The sequence below is a fragment of the Nerophis lumbriciformis genome, linkage group LG03, assembly GCF_033978685.3.
Source record: "Nerophis lumbriciformis linkage group LG03, RoL_Nlum_v2.1, whole genome shotgun sequence".
Classification (NCBI taxonomy): domain Eukaryota; kingdom Metazoa; phylum Chordata; class Actinopteri; order Syngnathiformes; family Syngnathidae; genus Nerophis; species Nerophis lumbriciformis.
Window position 1 is genome coordinate 19,157,872 of NC_084550.2, and position 17,003 is coordinate 19,174,874.

The 17,003-nt window shown below is 44.4% G+C and overlaps 1 protein-coding gene across 1 annotated transcript in view; it reads left to right on the forward strand.

Moving 5' to 3' along the window:
- LOC133580559 (vertebrate ancient opsin-like) overlaps positions 1 to 17,003 on the forward strand; it is a 242,418-nt gene that overhangs the window by 160,111 nt on the left and 65,304 nt on the right. Inside the window, exon 3 of the mRNA XM_061934868.1 lies at positions 6,063 to 6,296. Coding sequence (XP_061790852.1) covers positions 6,063 to 6,296 — 234 coding nt within the window. The remainder of the gene's footprint in view (positions 1 to 6,062; positions 6,297 to 17,003) is intronic.

Consider the following 17,003-nt stretch of genomic DNA (forward strand, 5'->3'; position numbering starts at 1 on the left):
CCCGAAATATAACGTTCTCCTGGCAACTTAAAAGTATAGCCCGTAACTTATTTTTAAACAATCGTGAGCATTTTTAATATTAGCACGCTAACTTTTTTTTTGTGCTAATTTTACAGTTAACTTGACGTATGATACCTGTTAGCATGCCATTGTTAGTATACAAGCTACACACACATCAGTCATATTTTGGTACTTGCTTACACTAGCATGCTACTGTAGCATTTTATGCAAATTTTTCAGGTACATTTTATCAGAGGAATATATTTTAGTACTTGTTGCATGTTACAGTTAGCATATTAGCTTGTTAACATTAGCTTTTTCAGCTAATTCAAATGGTATTTCGTAGCTTACATTTTGGTGTTTCACTCATGCGAACTTTAAGCACATTATTGTTAGCATGTTAGGATAGTAAATTTTTAAATTAGCATGCTAACTTTTTTGTGCTAATTTTGCAGTTACTTGACATATGATACCTGTTAGCATGCCATTGTTAGTATGAAAGCTTTTTTTTTAACTTTTTTTTGCTAATTGTGCAGTTACTTGACGTATGATACAAGCTTTTGTTTAGCTAATTTTGTAGGTTTACACACACCTCAGTCATATTTTGGTACTTGGCGCCAATCGTTAGCATTTTAATATTAGCATGCTTACTTTTTTTTTGCAAATTTTGCAGTAACTTGGCGTACGATCCCTGATGCATGCTAACGTTAGCATGCTACTGTAGCATTTTATGCACATTTTTTCGGGTACACACATCAGAGCAAAATATTTTAGTACTCGACGCATGTTAGCGTATTAGCTTGTAAACATTAGCATTTTATACACATTTTTCAGGTACACATATCAGAGGAATATATTTTAGAACTCGACGCATGTTACAGTTATCATATTAGCTTGTTAACATTAGCTTTTTTTTAGCTAATTCGAATGGTATTTCGTAGCTTCACTAATGCAAACTTTAAGCATGTTATTTTTAGCATGTTAGCATAGTAGCATGCTAACTTTTTTTTTGCTAATTGTGCAGTTACTTGACGTATGATACCTGTTAGCATGCCATTGTTAGCATACAAGCTTCTTTTGTTTAGCTAATTTTGTCAGTTTACACACACCTCAGTCATATTTTGGTACTTGACGCATGCTAACGTTAGCATGCTACTGTAGCATTTTATACACATTTTTCAGGTACAGGTACATTGAATATGTTTAAAACTGTATCATCTGCCACCAGATTCACATACTGTATCATCACAAAATCTGTGTCATTTAATTTTTACCATACGATGTGGGCGTGGCATGGCGCCAATCGTTAGCATTTTAATATTAGCATGCTAACTTTTTTTGTGCTAATTTTGCAGCTACTTGACTGTTACATTTTAGACACATTTTTCAGGTACACTCATCAGAGGAATATATTTTAGTACTCGACGCATGTTACAGTTAGCATATTAGCTTGTAAACATTAGTATGCTAGCTTTTTTTTTAGTTAATTGAAATTGTATTTCATAGCTTATATTTTGGTGTCTCCTCTCTGAGCTGCCACCTTAACGTGGTAGAGGAGTTTGAGTGTCCCAATGATCCTAGGAGCTATGTTGTCCGGGGGCTTTATGCCCCCTGGTAGGGTCTCCCAAGACAAACTGGTCCTAGGTGAGGGATCAGACAAAGAGCAGCTCGAAGACCTCCATGAATAATAAAAAACAAGGACCCAGATTTCCCTCGCCCGGACGCGGGTCACCGGGGCCCCCCTCTGGAGCCAGGCCCGGAGGTGGGGCACGATGGCGAGCGCCTGGTGGCCGGGCCTGTCCCCATGGGGCCCGGCCGGGCACAGCCCGAAGAGGCAACGTGGGTCCCCCCTCCAATGGGCTCACCACCCATAGCAGGGGTCATAGAGGTCGGGTGCAGTGTGAGCTGGGCGGCAGCCGAAGGCAGGGCACTTGGCGGTCCGATCCTCGGCTACAGAAGCTAGCTCTTGGGACGTGGAACGTCACCTCGCTGGGGGGGAAGGAGCCTGAGCTAGTGCGCGAAGTGGAGAAGTTCCGGCTAGATATAGTCGGACTCACTTCGACGCACAGCAAGGGCTCTGGAACCAGTTCTCTCGAGAGGGGCTGGACTCTCTTCCACTCTGGCGTTGCCGGCAGTGAGAGGCGACGGGCTGGGGTGGCAATTCTTGTTTCCCCCCGGCTCAGAGCCTGTACGTTGGAGTTCAACCCAGTGGACGAGAGGGTAGCTTCCCTCCGCCTTCGGGTGGGGGGACGGGTCCTGACTGTGGTTTGCGCTTACGCGCCAAACTGCAGCTCAGAGTACCCACCCTTTTTGGATTCACTCGAGGGAGTACTTCAGAGTGCTCCCCCGGGTGATTCCCTCGTGTTACTGGGGGACTTCAATGCTCATGTTGGCAACGACAGTGAAACCTGGAGAGGCGTGATTGGGAAGAATGGCTGCCCGGATCTGAACCCGAGCGGTGTTTTGTTATTGGACTTTTGTGCCCGTCACGGATTGTCCATAACGAACACCATGTTCAAACATAAGGGTGTCCATATGTGCACTTGGCACCAGGACACCCTAGGCCGCAGTTCCATGATCGACTTTGTAGTTGTGTCATCGGATTTGCGGCCTCATGTTTTGGACACTCGGGTGAAGAGAGGGGCGGAGCTTTCTACCGATCACCACTTGGTGGTGAGTTGACTGCGATGGTGGGGGAGGATGCCGGACAGACCTGGCAGGCCCAAACGCATTGTGAGGGTTTGCTGGGAACGTCCGGCAGAGTCTCCTGTCAGAGAGAGTTTCAATTCCCACCTCCGGAAGAACTTTGAACATGTCACGAGGGAGGTGCTGGACATTGAGTCCGAATGGACCATGTTCCGCGCCTCTATTGTCGAGGCGGCTGATTGGAGCTGTGGCCGCAAGGTAGTTGGTGCTTGTCGTGGCGGTAATCCTAGAACCCGTTGGTGGACACCGGCGGTGAGGGATGCCGTCAAGCTGAAGAAGGAGTCCTATCGGGTTCTTTTGGCTCATAGGACTCCTGAGGCAGCGGACAGGTACCGACAGGCCAAGCGGTGTGCGGCTTCAGCGGTCGCAGAGGCAAAAACTCGGACATGGGAGGAGTTCGGGGAAGCCATGGAAAACGACTTCCGGACGGCTTCGAAGCAATTCTGGACCACCATCCGCCGCCTCAGGAAGGGGAAGCAGTGCACTGTCAACACCGTGTATGGCGAGGATGGTGTTCTGCTGACCTTGACTGCGGATGTTGTGGATCGGTGGAGGGAATACTTCGAAGACCTCCTCAATCCCACCAAACACGTCTTCTTATGAGGAAGCAGTGCCTGGGGAGTCTGTGGTGGGCTCTCCTATTTCTGGGGCTGAGGTTGCTGAGGTAGTTAAAAAGCTCCTCGGTGGCAAGGCCCCAGGGGTAGATGAGATCCGCCCGGAGTTCCTTAAGGCTCTGGATGCTGTGGGGCTGTCTTGGTTGACAAGACTCTGCAGCATCGCGTGGACATCGGGGGCGGTACCTCTGGATTGGCAGACCGGGGTGGTGGTTCCTCTCTTTAAGAAGGGGAACCGGAGGGTGTGCTCTAACTATCGTGGGATCACACTCCTCAGCCTTCCCGGTAAGGTCTATTCAGGTGTACTGGAGAGGAGGCTACGCCGGATAGTCGAACCTCGGATTCAGGAGGAACAGTGTGGTTTTCGTCCTGGTCGTGGAACTGTGGACCAGCTCTATACTCTCGGCAGGGTCTTTGAGGGTGCATGGGAGTTTGCCCAACCAGTCTACATGTGTTTTGTGGACTTGGAGAAGGCATTCGACCGTGTCCCTCGGGAAGTCCTGTGGGGAGTGCTCAGAGAGTATGGGGTATCGGACTGTCTGATTGTGGCAGTCCGCTCCCTGTATGCTCAGTGCCAGAGCTTGGTCCGCATTGCCGGCAGTAAGTCGGACACGTTTCCAGTGAGGGTTGGACTCCGCCAAGGCTGCCCTTTGTCACCGATTCTGTTCATAACTTCTATGGACAGAATTTCTAGGCGCAGTCAAGGCGTTGAGGGGATCTGGTTTGGTGGCTGCAGGATTAGGTCTCTGCTTTTTGCAGATGATGTGGTCCTGTTGGCTTCATCTGGCCAGGATCTTCAGCTCTCACTGGATCGGTTCGCAGCCGAGTGTGAAGCGACTGGGATGAGAATCAGCACCTCCAAGTCCGAGTCCATGGTTCTCGACCGGAAAAGGGTGGAGTGCCATCTCCGGGTTGGGGAGGAGATCTTGCCCCATGTGGAGGAGTTCAAGTACCTCGGAGTCTTGTTCACGAGTGAGGGAAGAGTGGATCGTGAGATCGACAGGCAGATCGGTGCGGCGTCTTCAGTAATGCGGACGCTGTATCGATCCGTTGTGGTGAAGAAGGAGCTGAGCCGGAAGGCAAAGCTCTCGATTTACCGGTCGATCTACGTTCCCATCCTCACCTATGGTCATGAGCTTTGGGTTATGACCGAAAGGACAAGATCACGGGTACAAGCGGCCGAAATGAGTTTCCTCCGCCGGGTGGCGGGGCTCTCCCTTAGAGATAGGGTGAGAAGCTCTGCCATCCGGGGGGAGCTCAAAGTAAAGCCGCTGCTCCTCCACATCGAGAGGAGCCAGATGAGGTGGTTCGGGCATCTGGTCAGGATGCCACCCGAACGCCTCCCTAGGGAGGTGTTTAGGGCACGTCCGACCGGTAGGAGGCCACTGGGAAGACCCAGGACACGTTGGGAAGACTATGTCTCCCGGCTGGCCTGGGAACGCCTCGGGGTCCCACAGGAAGAGCTGGACGAAGTGGCTGGGGAGAGGGAAGTCTGTGCTTCCCTGCTTAGGCTGCTGCCCCCGCGACCCGACCTCGGATAAGCGGAAGAAGATGGATGGATGGATGGATATTTTGGTGTTTCACGCATGCGAACTTTAAGCATGTTATTGTTAGCATGTTAGCATAGTACATTTTAAAATTAGCATGCTAACTTTTTTTTTGCTAATTGTGCAGTTACTTGACGTATGATACAAGCTTCTTTTGTTTAGCTAATTTTGTAGGTTTACACACACCTCAGTCATATTTTGGTACTTGACGCCAATAGTTAGCATTTTAGTATTAGCATGCTTACTTTTTTTTGCAAACTTTGCAGTAACTTGGCGTACGATCCCTGATGCATGCTAACGTTAGCATGCTACTGTAGCATTTTATACACATTTTTTCGGGTACACACATCAGAGCAAAATATTTTAGTACTCGACGCATGTTATCGTATTAGCTTGTAAACATTAGCATTTTATAAACATTTTTCAGGTACACATATCAGAGGAATATGTTTTAGAACTCGACGCATGTTACAGTTAGCATATTAGCTTGTTAACATTAGCTTTTTTTTTAGCTAATTCAAATGGTATTTCGTAGCTTATATTTTGGTGTTTCACTCATGCAAACTTTAAGCATGTTATTTTTAGCATGTTAGCATTGTAGCATGCTAACTTTTTTTTTTGCTAATTGTGCAGTTACTTGACGTATGATACCTGTTAGTATACAAACATATTTTGTTTAGCTAATTTTGTAGGTTTACACACACCCCAGTCATATTTTGGTACTTGACGCCAATCGTTAGCATTTTAGTATTAGCATGCTAACTTTTTTTTTTGCAAATTTTGCAGTAACTTGGCGTACGATCCCTGATGCATGCTAACGTTAGCATGCTACTGTAGCATTTTATACACATTTTTTCGGGTACACACATCAGAGCAAAATATTTTAGTACTCGACGCATGTTAGCCTATTAGCTTGTAAACATTATTATACTAGCTTTTGTTAGCTAATGCAATTGGTATTTTGTAGCTTATGTTTTGGTGTTTGACTAATGCGAACTGTTAGCATGTTAGCATGGTACCTTTTTGTTTTGGCTTGTTTCGCTCATATTTTATGCCAGTATAAATATGTATTCAATGTGAGAAACCACCATTTGGGCACCTCTGGTCTAGTTGCTCTTGTTGCGCCTTCTAATCCTACCATTCCAGATTTTGAATTAATTTTTTTAAATAATTTGCCCTCCTCTGTTGTCTGCAGGTGAGCGGGATCAACGCGTCGATGAGCAGGAGACGGGAGCAGCGTGTCTTGTTCATGGTGGTGATCATGGTCGTCTGCTACCTGATGTGCTGGCTGCCTTACGGCGTCATGGCGCTGCTGGCCACCTTCGGCTCCCCCGGCACGGTCACGCCCGAAGCCAGCATCATCCCCTCGGTCCTGGCCAAGACCAGTACGGTCATCAACCCGGTCATCTACGTCTTCATGAACAAACAGGTGAAGGAGGTCGCCGGGCCGAGATTAGTTTAGGGTCATTTGATTCCATGAAACCTAGTCAACGTTTTATGTAACCATCGTATATAATACCGACTATTAACTTAATACCTGGGGTGTAGCAGCTCTTGTATCTTTAAAAACAAAAAAAGGATTGAAAATGGAAAAAGATAGGGGGAAAATACAAACAAACGCAACAGTTCTAACTTCTTTGTTCATTTTGTCCACCAAAAGTTTTATACTGTGCGTGAATGCACAAAGGTGAGTTTTGTTGCTCTTTAGCGCCGCCCTAGTGTGAAAAAGATGAAAAAAAAAAGTATTTTTAGTTTTATTATATTTTATGTCGGAGAACAAACATGACACAAACCTTCCTAATTGTTAGAAATCCCACTGTTTATTTTAAACATGCGTCACTGAGCGCCGTTTTGTCCTACTCATTTCAGCGGTCCTTGAACTCATCGTACTCTGTTTACATGTCCAACTTTCTCTGACGTTGCCACAGAAAGACGTGTTTTTTTGCCACTCCTTCTTTGTCTCCTTTTGTCCACCAAAAGTTTTATACTGTGCGTGAATGCACAAAGGTGCGCTTTGTTGCTCTTTAGCGCCACTTTTGTGGCTCCCTGGACCTCTTTCAGAGATGCGTGAAAATGGAAATATTTTTTGTTTTGTTATATTTTCTGTAGGATGACAAACATGACACAAACCTTCCTAATTGTTAGAAATCCCACTGTTTATGTTAAACATGCTTCACTGATGAGAGTATTTGGAGAGCGCCGTTTTGTCCTACTAATTTCAGTGGTCCTTGAACTCATCGTAGTTTGTTTACGTGTACAACTCTCTCCGACGCTGCCACAGAAAGCCGTGTTTTATGCCACTCCTTCTTTGTCTCGTTTTGTCCACCAAATGTTTTATACTGTGCGTGAATGCACGAAGGTGCGTTTTGTTGCTCCTTAGTTCTTTAGCGCCGCCCTAGTGGCTCCCTGGACCTCTTTCAGAGATGTGTGAAAATGGAAAAAGATGAAGAAAAATATATATTTTTGGTTTTATTATATTTTCTGTAGGATGACAAACATGACACCAACCTTCCTAATTGTTAGAAATCCCACGGGTTGTCCTACTAATTTCAGCAATCCTTGAACTCCTCGTAGTTTGTTTACGTACACAACTTTCTCCGACGCTGCCACAGAAAGATGTGTTTTATGCCACTTCTTCGTCTCCTTTTGTCCACCAATAGTTTTATACTGTGCGTGAATCCACAAAGGTGCGCTTTGTTGCTCTTTAGCGCCACTCTAGTGGCTCCCTGGACCTCTTTCAGAGATGCGTGAAAATGGAAATATTTTTTGTTTTATTATGTTTTCTGTAGGAGGACAAACATGACACAAACCTTCCTAATTGTTAGAAATCCCACTTTTTATATTAAACATGCTTCATTGATGAGAGTATTTGGAGAGCACCGTTTTATCCTACTAATTTTAGCGGTCCTTGAACTCATCGCAGTTTGTTTACGTGCACAACTTTCTCTGACGCTGCCACAGAAAGCCGTGTTTTATGCCACTCCTTCTTTGTCTCGTTTTGTCCACCAAAAGTTTTATACTGTGCGTGAATGCACAAATGTGCGCTTTGTTGCTCTTTAGCGCCACTTTAGTGGCTCCTTGGACCTCTTTCAGAGATGCGTGAAAATGGAAATATTTGTTGTTTTGTTATATTTCTTGTAGGATAACAAATATGACACAAATTTTCCTAATTGTTAGAAATCGCACTGTTTATGTTAAACATGCTTCACTGATGAGAGTATTTGGAGAGCGCCGTTTTGTCCTACTCATTTCAGCAATCCATAAACTCATCGTAGTTTGTTTACGTGTACAACTTTCTCCGACGCTGCCACAGAAAGACGTGTTTTATGCCACTCCTTCTTTGTCTCGTTTTGTCCACCAAAAGTTTTATACTGTGCGTGAATGCACAAAGGTGCGCTTTGTTGCTCTTTAGCGCCATTTTAGTGGCTCTCTGGACCTCTTTCAGAGATGCGTGAAAATGGAAATATTTTTTGTTTTATTATATTTTCTGTAGGAGAACAAACATGACACAAACCTTCCTAATTGGTTGAAATCCCACTGTTTATGTTAAACATGCTTCACTGATGAGAGTATTTGGAGAGCACCGTTTTGTCCTACTAATTTCAGCGGTCCTTGAACTCATCGTAGTTTGTTTACGTGCACAACTTTCTCTGACGCTGCCACAGAAAGCCGTGTTTTATGCCACTCTTTCTTTGTCTCGTTTTGTCCACCAAAAGTTTTATACTTTGCATGAATGCACAAAGGTGCGCTTTGTTGCTCTTTAGCGCCACTTTTGTGGCTCCCTGGACCTCTTTCAGAGATGCGTGAAAATGGAAATATTTTTTGTTTTATTATATTTTCTGTAGGAGGACAAACATGACACAAACCTTCCTAATTGTTAGAAATCCCACTTTTTATATTAAACATGCTTCACTGATGAGAGTATTTGGAGAGCGCCGTTTTGTCCTACTCATTTCAGCGGTCCTTGAACTCATCGTACTCTGTTTACATGTCCAACTTTCTCTGACGTTGCCACAGAAAGACGTGTTTTTTGCCACTCCTTCTTTGTCTCCTTTTGTCCACCAAAAGTTTTATTTATTTATTTATTTATTTTTTTTTTTTTTTTTTTTTTTTTTTTTTTTTTTTTTTTAATGTCCTGTCCAGCTTCTCAGGCAAATCATATAGTTGATGTAGATGCCCATGTCGGCTGTTCAGATTTACTTTACAAAAGAGAAGTGTAGGATACTTCTCTTGTTGCCTTATTTGTATTTGACTTTATTAAATGTATTTATATTATCATTTAGTGCAGCCGGGCCGGAGCAGGAGGGGATAGAAAGAGAAAAAAAAAAGAAGACAGAGGGGGAAATTGTGGGGACAAGAGGGGGATTAGACAGAGAGACAAAAACAACAACAGCAAACAACAACAACAACAACAATAGAGCAACATCAGCAAATATGACATGTACAAATATGATGGTAAAAGTAATAGCAAATAAGCAGTTAGCGAAAAAAAAAAAATAATACAGAAATGACAATGAGCATTATTACACTACAAATGGATCAATACAAATACCAATAGAAATAGCGCTATTGATAATGAACAATACCAATAATTTACCTTTATTATCAACAATACAGTTGTTTAAATGCAACAATACATATACGTAATGATAACTTGAGATACGAAAGAATGCAGAAAAATGGAGGGGGAGAAAGAGAAGCAACCTACATTAACCTTGTAGATTGTTATAGTCACAATAGGTTAAGCTTTGTCAGTGTGCCATGTGTTACACCCAGTTTACCCTAGGGCAACAACGTTAATATATGTTTGATGAAACGTGATTATGTGCATGAGTGTAAGTATGCATATGTACTTGTATATGTACAGAATGTGTATATGTGTTTGTACAATGAATGTATATGTACAGAATGTGTATATGTGTTTGTACAGTGAATGTATATGTACAGTATGTGTATGTGTATGTTTGTATATTGAATGTGCGTGTGGATGTACGAACATTAGGTAGGTAAATATGTACTGTATTTGTGTATGTATGTGGGAGCGTAGGTACCTATGTACGTATGTGAGCATATGTGAATTTGCATGTACAATACATTCGACTCCCAGAGTGCGTGGGAGCCAGAGCACGGCCCCATCACCCCCGAGAGCCCAACCCACAAACAGGAGGCGTGGTGCCCAGGGAACCAGGGACCACCGCCCCCACGCAGCCAAGCCGGCCAGCGACAGGAACCCCAGAGCCCGACCCACCGTACCGCCCACAAGGGCCAGCAGCAGGCCGCAGACAGACGCACCCGGCAGAGGACAGGGCACGAGAAAAGCAGGGGACAGCCAGACCCCAAGCCAGCGAGAGACCACACCCCACACGGGCAGAAAGGCGAGACGCCCCGCCCGAGGGACCCAGAGACTCCCCGCAACCGGACGGGAAGACCGCCCCCGCCCCACCGGCAACCGGGCCCCCACGAGCCCACCCCCCACCCCCGGAGAGCGCGGCGAGGCCAGCCCCCGGCCACCCCACCCAAACCGGCCGCCGCAGGACCACCCAGGCACAGGGCCACGGGAACCACCCACCCCACCCGCAGGGACCCCAACGATGGAGATGGAACAACCAGCAACCGCCCCGCCGAGCCCCCCCCCTGAGGGAGGGTAAAAATTAAAAAATAATATTAATAAAATATATTTAAAAAAATAAATAAATAAATTAATTAATTAATTAAAATAAAAAAAAGAATTAAAAGAAGATCACAGACATGCTGACAAACAAGGTCACTACCCCAGCAACTGGCCGACTCGCAGCACCTTGGAATACCTTGCAGCACCAAGCTACCACAATAGACGCAGGGACTAGGCCCAACAGGCCCCAACCAAGACGGGCACCCGGAAGGGATGGACAGCGGGACCCAGGAGCTCCAGACACGCAGTTCGGATGCAGTAGCCTGAGGCGTCGACCCCCGTCTGACAGGCAGGCCCAGAGCGTACCCCCAGAAATATACATACATACATACATACACACATACACATACACATACACACATACACGTATACATACCCACACATACACATATATACATATACATACACATATGTACACATACACATATATAAACATACATACATACACACACATATACATACATATACACAGTTCGTCAGCCCCGACAGCCATCACGCGCGCGCGCTGCCACCAGTCACAACATCAGCCACACCCCTGCACCAGACCCAGCAGCCACGGGCGCCCACACCACAAACAAACGGCAGCAGAAACAGCAGCCGCAATAACCCCAGACAGCCAGCACCAGCCAATCAAATCAAAGCGATCAAAGAAAAACTGCGACCAGCAACCACACGCCACCAGGGCCACGGAGACCAGCCGGCGCCAGCCCGCCGGTCAGCCCGAACGCCAACACGCAAACAAGAGACACCAACAACCCCCCCAACCAAAAGGCCCCCCACCCCAACCCAAACCCGCACAAACACACCACCGCCCAAACAACCGGGACACAGCATCCAGACCAGACACGGGGCTGCGCCGCCACCACACCAAGTCACCGACAGAGACCCCACAGCGCAAGGTCGGGCCACACGGGCACGGACCCCATCCAACAGGAAGTGAGACCCGCGCGACGCCACACACAAATAAATAATAAGATTTAAAAAAAATGAAATAAAATAAAATAAAAAAAATAAAATAAAAAATAAAATTTAAAAAATAAAATAAAATAAAAATGAGTAATAATAAAAATAAAAATAATAAATACATTAAAAATAAAAAATATATATATAACAATAATAAATGAATAAAAGCCTGGCAGGCCACCAGACCGCAGTCCCCGCCGGCCGACGAGGCAATGAGGGGTGCGCCGAACCCCAAACCCCCCATGCATGTGTACAAGGCCCCCAGAGTGTCTACTGTGTAGTTAAAATTAGGAGGTCAGCCGTTACAGCCGACCTCCAGTCCCTATTGATGTGTGTACTGTAGCGTGAGTGAGATATGTATGCTTGTGGGAACTAATAATGCGATTAAAATTGGGGGACATCAAGGTCATGGTGGGTCCCAACCAAACCAAACTAAGCCCCCCAAATCCTAAGTGTCTAATATGCAGCTAAGATTGAGGGATGGACGAGCAGGGGACAAGAAAGGAGGACTGGAGCCCCATTGGAGGCATCCTCAACCCCCCGCCATGCCTCCCCGCAGGACAATCCCCAAAGTCCTATATATGTGTGACTGTGTGCGCTATAAGTAGGAGGAGTAGAGGGCCCGGACATCCCCCCAGTCCACGCGGCCGACAACCAGGAACTACGGCCAGGAGGCCGCCACCCCCCGCCACAGCCCGTGACCCACACCAGACCACTTTAACGTGACGCCACGCGAGCCCCTCCCCCCGCCAAACAAAGCCAGCCCCCGCCCGCCCCAACCCAACCCTGCAGAGCCCATACCGGCAACCAAACGCAGAGAAACCGCACCGCCCCCACGCCCAATGCAAACACCGCATCCCGGCCATCCACACAGCAACGTGCCCATACGAGTCCCGGCCAGGGGAAGGAGCCCCCCAACGGGGGAAGAAGCCAATGCATCCCGTCCGCCTGCCAGCCCCCAAACCAGCCGGCAAGCCAACGCCAGCCATCTCCACAACCCCACAAGCGCACAGACACCAGCCACAGTCCCCCAACCACTCCAACCCAACACAGCGATGCCAACCGCTGGTATCACCGCAGCAACCATCACCACCACCGCCCGTCCGCAGCGCAAACACCCGCGGCCGCCGAAACCAAAACAAAAAAGCGACCGACCCCGTAAACCACAACAACGCACACCCCCGGCTACCACCGAGGCCACCAACCCACCTACCCCAACTCATCCACAGCCAGGCCAATTGAGCCACCGGACATCCACACCCATGCACACACCTACACATTCATATACACATACATACACACATACATATATGCATATACATATACATACACATACACACATTTCCACACGCATGCATATACATATAAACATACACATCCACACATATATACACATTAATACACCCACACACATATACATAAGCCCACATATACACAAACACATACATACACAACACACACAAAAAATAAATAAATAAATAAAAAATTAAAAAAAAAAAAAAAAAAAAAAAAAAGTTTTATACTGTGCGTGAATGCACAAAGGTGCGCTTTATTGCTCTTTAGCGCCATTTTAGTGGCTCCCTGGACCTCTTTCAGAGAAGCGTGAAAATTTAAATTATTTTTTGTTTTATTATATTTTCTGTAGGAGAACAAACATGACACAAACCTTCCTAATTGTTAGAAATCCCACTGTTTATATTAAACATGCGTCACTGATGAGAGTATTTGGAGAGCGCCGTTTTGTCCTACTAATTTCAGCGGTCCTTGAACTCATCGTAGTTTGTTTACGTGTACAACTGCCACAGAAAGACGTGTTTTATGCCACTTCTTCTTTGTCTCATTTTGTCCACCAAAAGTTTTATACTGTGCGTGAATGCACAAAAGGTGAGCTTTGTTGATGTTATTGACTTATTGGAGTGCTAATCAGGCATATTTGGTCAGAGCATGACTGCAAGCTAGTCAATGCTAACATGCTATTTGGGCTAGCTGTATGTACATATTGCATCATCATCATAATTTAGTTTTGCATGTCTCATGACTAAGGCTGAAACGACGCGTCGACGTAGTCGACGTCATCGGTTACGTAAATACGTCGACGCCGTTTTTGTGCGTCGGCGCGTCGCATATTTACGTCACACTACTGTCATGGCGGAGCGCAAAGCAGACGATGCGAGCGAGGGGAAAAAAGCACGCCAAAAGTCGTCAAAAGTGTCGGAGTATTTCAATAAACGGCCTAATAATGTTGTTGTATGCACACTGTGTCGAGCGGAAATGGCCTATCATAGCAGCACAACGGCTATGAACGAACATTTGAAAAGAAAACCCCCGACAGCGTTCTTGCCATCACCATCAACAAGTCAATCGTCCGCGTGCGTATACGTTGTCATAATTACACAAAAACATGAATGTGTCATTTGTATCTGCGTTGTACATTCATAAACTAAAGCACCGTTTGCTCTGAGAGGCGCGTTTGGCGTGCCTGTTCAGTGTTTACAAAGACGCGCTCCTCTTTAACGCTGTGGAGAGGCGGCGGCGGCGAGCGAGCGGCGAGGCGGGGCGCGCCGGGGGCGACGCCGCAAGAGACAGGGGACGACGAGCGAGCGAGGAAGAGAAGCTGAAAAGCGAGGAAAGAAAGAGAAAAGAGTTGGAAGAGAAAAGACTTTGTGTAAAATTAAAAGATTGTAAACCTGGCAAAGCCGTCTGGCGTTCAGTCTGTCGGTCCTGAAAGAACCCCACGGCACAAGACGTGTCACAAACGCTAACGTTAATTAGTTGTACTAATACCTTTTACAACATTAACAGTTACATATACTATGTACAAACCAACAATTAACTTTCACTTTAATCATACTATCATTGTTGTGTTATTAAGCAAAATAAGCAATACTTTTACTTTTGTTGAAATGTTTACACTGTACACTTTTTTGTATTGGATGTTTAGCTTTATTTTTGCACATTTTAGCAAATAAGCAATACTTTTACTTTTGTTGAAATGTTTACACTTGTTACAGAATATTTCCGTTTTGCACTTTTTTGTATTGGATGTTTATCTTTATTTTTGCACATTTTAAAGCAAAATAAGCAATACTTTTACTTTTTAAATGCTTATACTATTCCAGAATATTAAGATTTGCACTGGATGTTTACTTTTATATTTGCACATTAAAAAGCAAATAAGCTACTTTTAATTTTGTTAAATGTTAAAAGTTTTAAATGTTTACATTGTTACAGAATATTTTGTCATGTTGTTGTCAATGTTGACTGAGTGGCCATACTTTTTTTTTTGTAAATAAAAGCCATGCCTTTTGAAAAAACTGGCCTACATTTATTTTTTCCTCTTCATTTTAAATAAAAAAAATAATCGGTAAAAGGAAAAATAATCTATAGATTAATCGAAAAAAATTATCTATAGATTAACCGATTAATCGAAAAAATAATCTATAGATTAATCGATAGAAAAATAATCGTTAGCTGCAGCCCTACTCATGACACATTATCTGTATGTAATATTGGCTGCATTTCTGATAGTTGCTTGTCTGCCATGTTGTTCCAGACCACAGCAAACATTACCTAGCTTGCCAAAGATTGTAATAAATCTACTAAAAGAAGACAGCCTGCCGTGGTTTCTAATGATGTAAAAAAATGTGTAGGATAAATAGGCTAAAATCTTCCACTCCTTCTTTGTCTCATTTTGTCCACCAAAAGTTTTATACTGTGCGTGAATGCACAAAGGTGCGCTTTGTTGATGTTATTGACTTGTTGGAGTGTACGTGCCTCACAATGCGAAGGTCCTGAGTTCAATCCCGGGCTCGGGATCTTTCTGTGTGGAGTTTGCTTGTTCTCCCCGTCCGAACGCAGCTGAGATAGGCTCAAAATTGTGGACGTCTTGCTCAATTTGGCGCCAAAATTGCGGAGGTTCTGCTGAATTTGGCGCCAAAATTGTGGAGGTCTTGCTCAATTTGGTGCCAAAATTGTGGAGGTCTTGCTCAATTTGGCGCCAAAATTGTGGAGGTCTTGCTCAATTTGGCGCCAAAATTGTGGAGGTCTTGCTGAATTTGGCGCCAAAATTGTGGAGGTCTTGCTGAATTTGGCGCCAAAATTGTGGAGGTCTTGCTGAATTTGGCGCCAAAATTGTGGAGGTGTTGCTCAATTTGGCGCCAAATTTGTGGAGGTCTTGCTCAATTTGGCGCCAAAATTGTGGAGGGTCTTGCTCAATTCGGCTCCAACATTGTGGAGGTCTTGCTCAATTTGGCGCCAAAATTGTGGAGGTCTTGCTCAATTTGGCGCCAAAATTGTGGAGGTCTTGTTCAATTTGGTGCCAAAATTGTGGATGTCTTGCTCAATTTGACGCCAAATTGTGGAGGTCTTGCAGAATTTGGCGCCAAAATTGTGGAGGTCTTGCTGAATTTGGCGCCAAAATTGTGGAGGTCTTGCTGAATTTGGCGCCAAAATTGTGGAGGTCTTGCTGAATTTGGCGCCATAATTGTGGAGGTCTTGCTGAATTTGGCGCCAAAATTGTGGAGGTCTTGCTGAATTTGGCGCCAAAATTGTGGAGGTCTTGCTGAATTTGGCGCCAAAATTGTGGAGGTCTTGCTGAATTTGGCGCCAAAATTGTGGAGGTCTTGCTGAATTTGGCGCCAAAATTGTGGAGGTCTTGCTGAATTTGGCGCCAAAATTGTGGAGGTCTTGCTGAATTTGGCGCCAAAATTGTGGAGGTCTTGCTCCTCCGAGTTCTTCGGACCACCAATTACCGACATGCCAGGCTCTTCCAGGTTGATACCTGGAAGAATTTTTACGTAATTTCGGCAGTAAAAAAAAACCTAAAACCTGACTTTTATACAACACTGTAAAAAAAAGTCAGTAGCTTTTATGGTAAAAAAAAAAAAATGTAACTGAAATTTTTTTGTAAACATTTTAGCGACTTAGCTGCTTTTTTGGGGGGGTTTTTTTACCGTTAAATGTATTGACTTTTTTTTAATAGTTGCTATACAAATAAAAGGAAGACTGGTTTTCAATTTACAGGAGTTTGTGAAGAAAAAAAGTGCATTACAATAAAAAAAATATTTTCTGCAAATTTCTATCAACTTTTAGCCATTTTTTGTTTACCGTAAAATCTGACTTTTCCATAGATGGTATAAAAATAAAAGTAGTATGGATTTTAAATTTACAGTAGTTTGAATATAACCGGGAGATTTTACAGTGAAATTCTGTCAACAGAGCTACCAGTTTTTTTTGTATTGTTTTTTTACTGTAAAATCTACTGACTTTTATACAGCACTGTTAAAAAAAAAGTCAGTAGCTTTTATGGTAAAAAAACCAAAAATGTTATACATTTTTTTTAACACTGAGCTGCCTTTTTTTTTATTTTTTATTTTACCGTTAAATGTATTGACTTTTTTTTATTAGTTGATATAAAAATAGAAGTAGGACTGACTTTCAATTTACAGTAGTTTGTGGAAAGAAAGTGCATTACAATAAAAAAAATATTTTCTGCAAATTTTT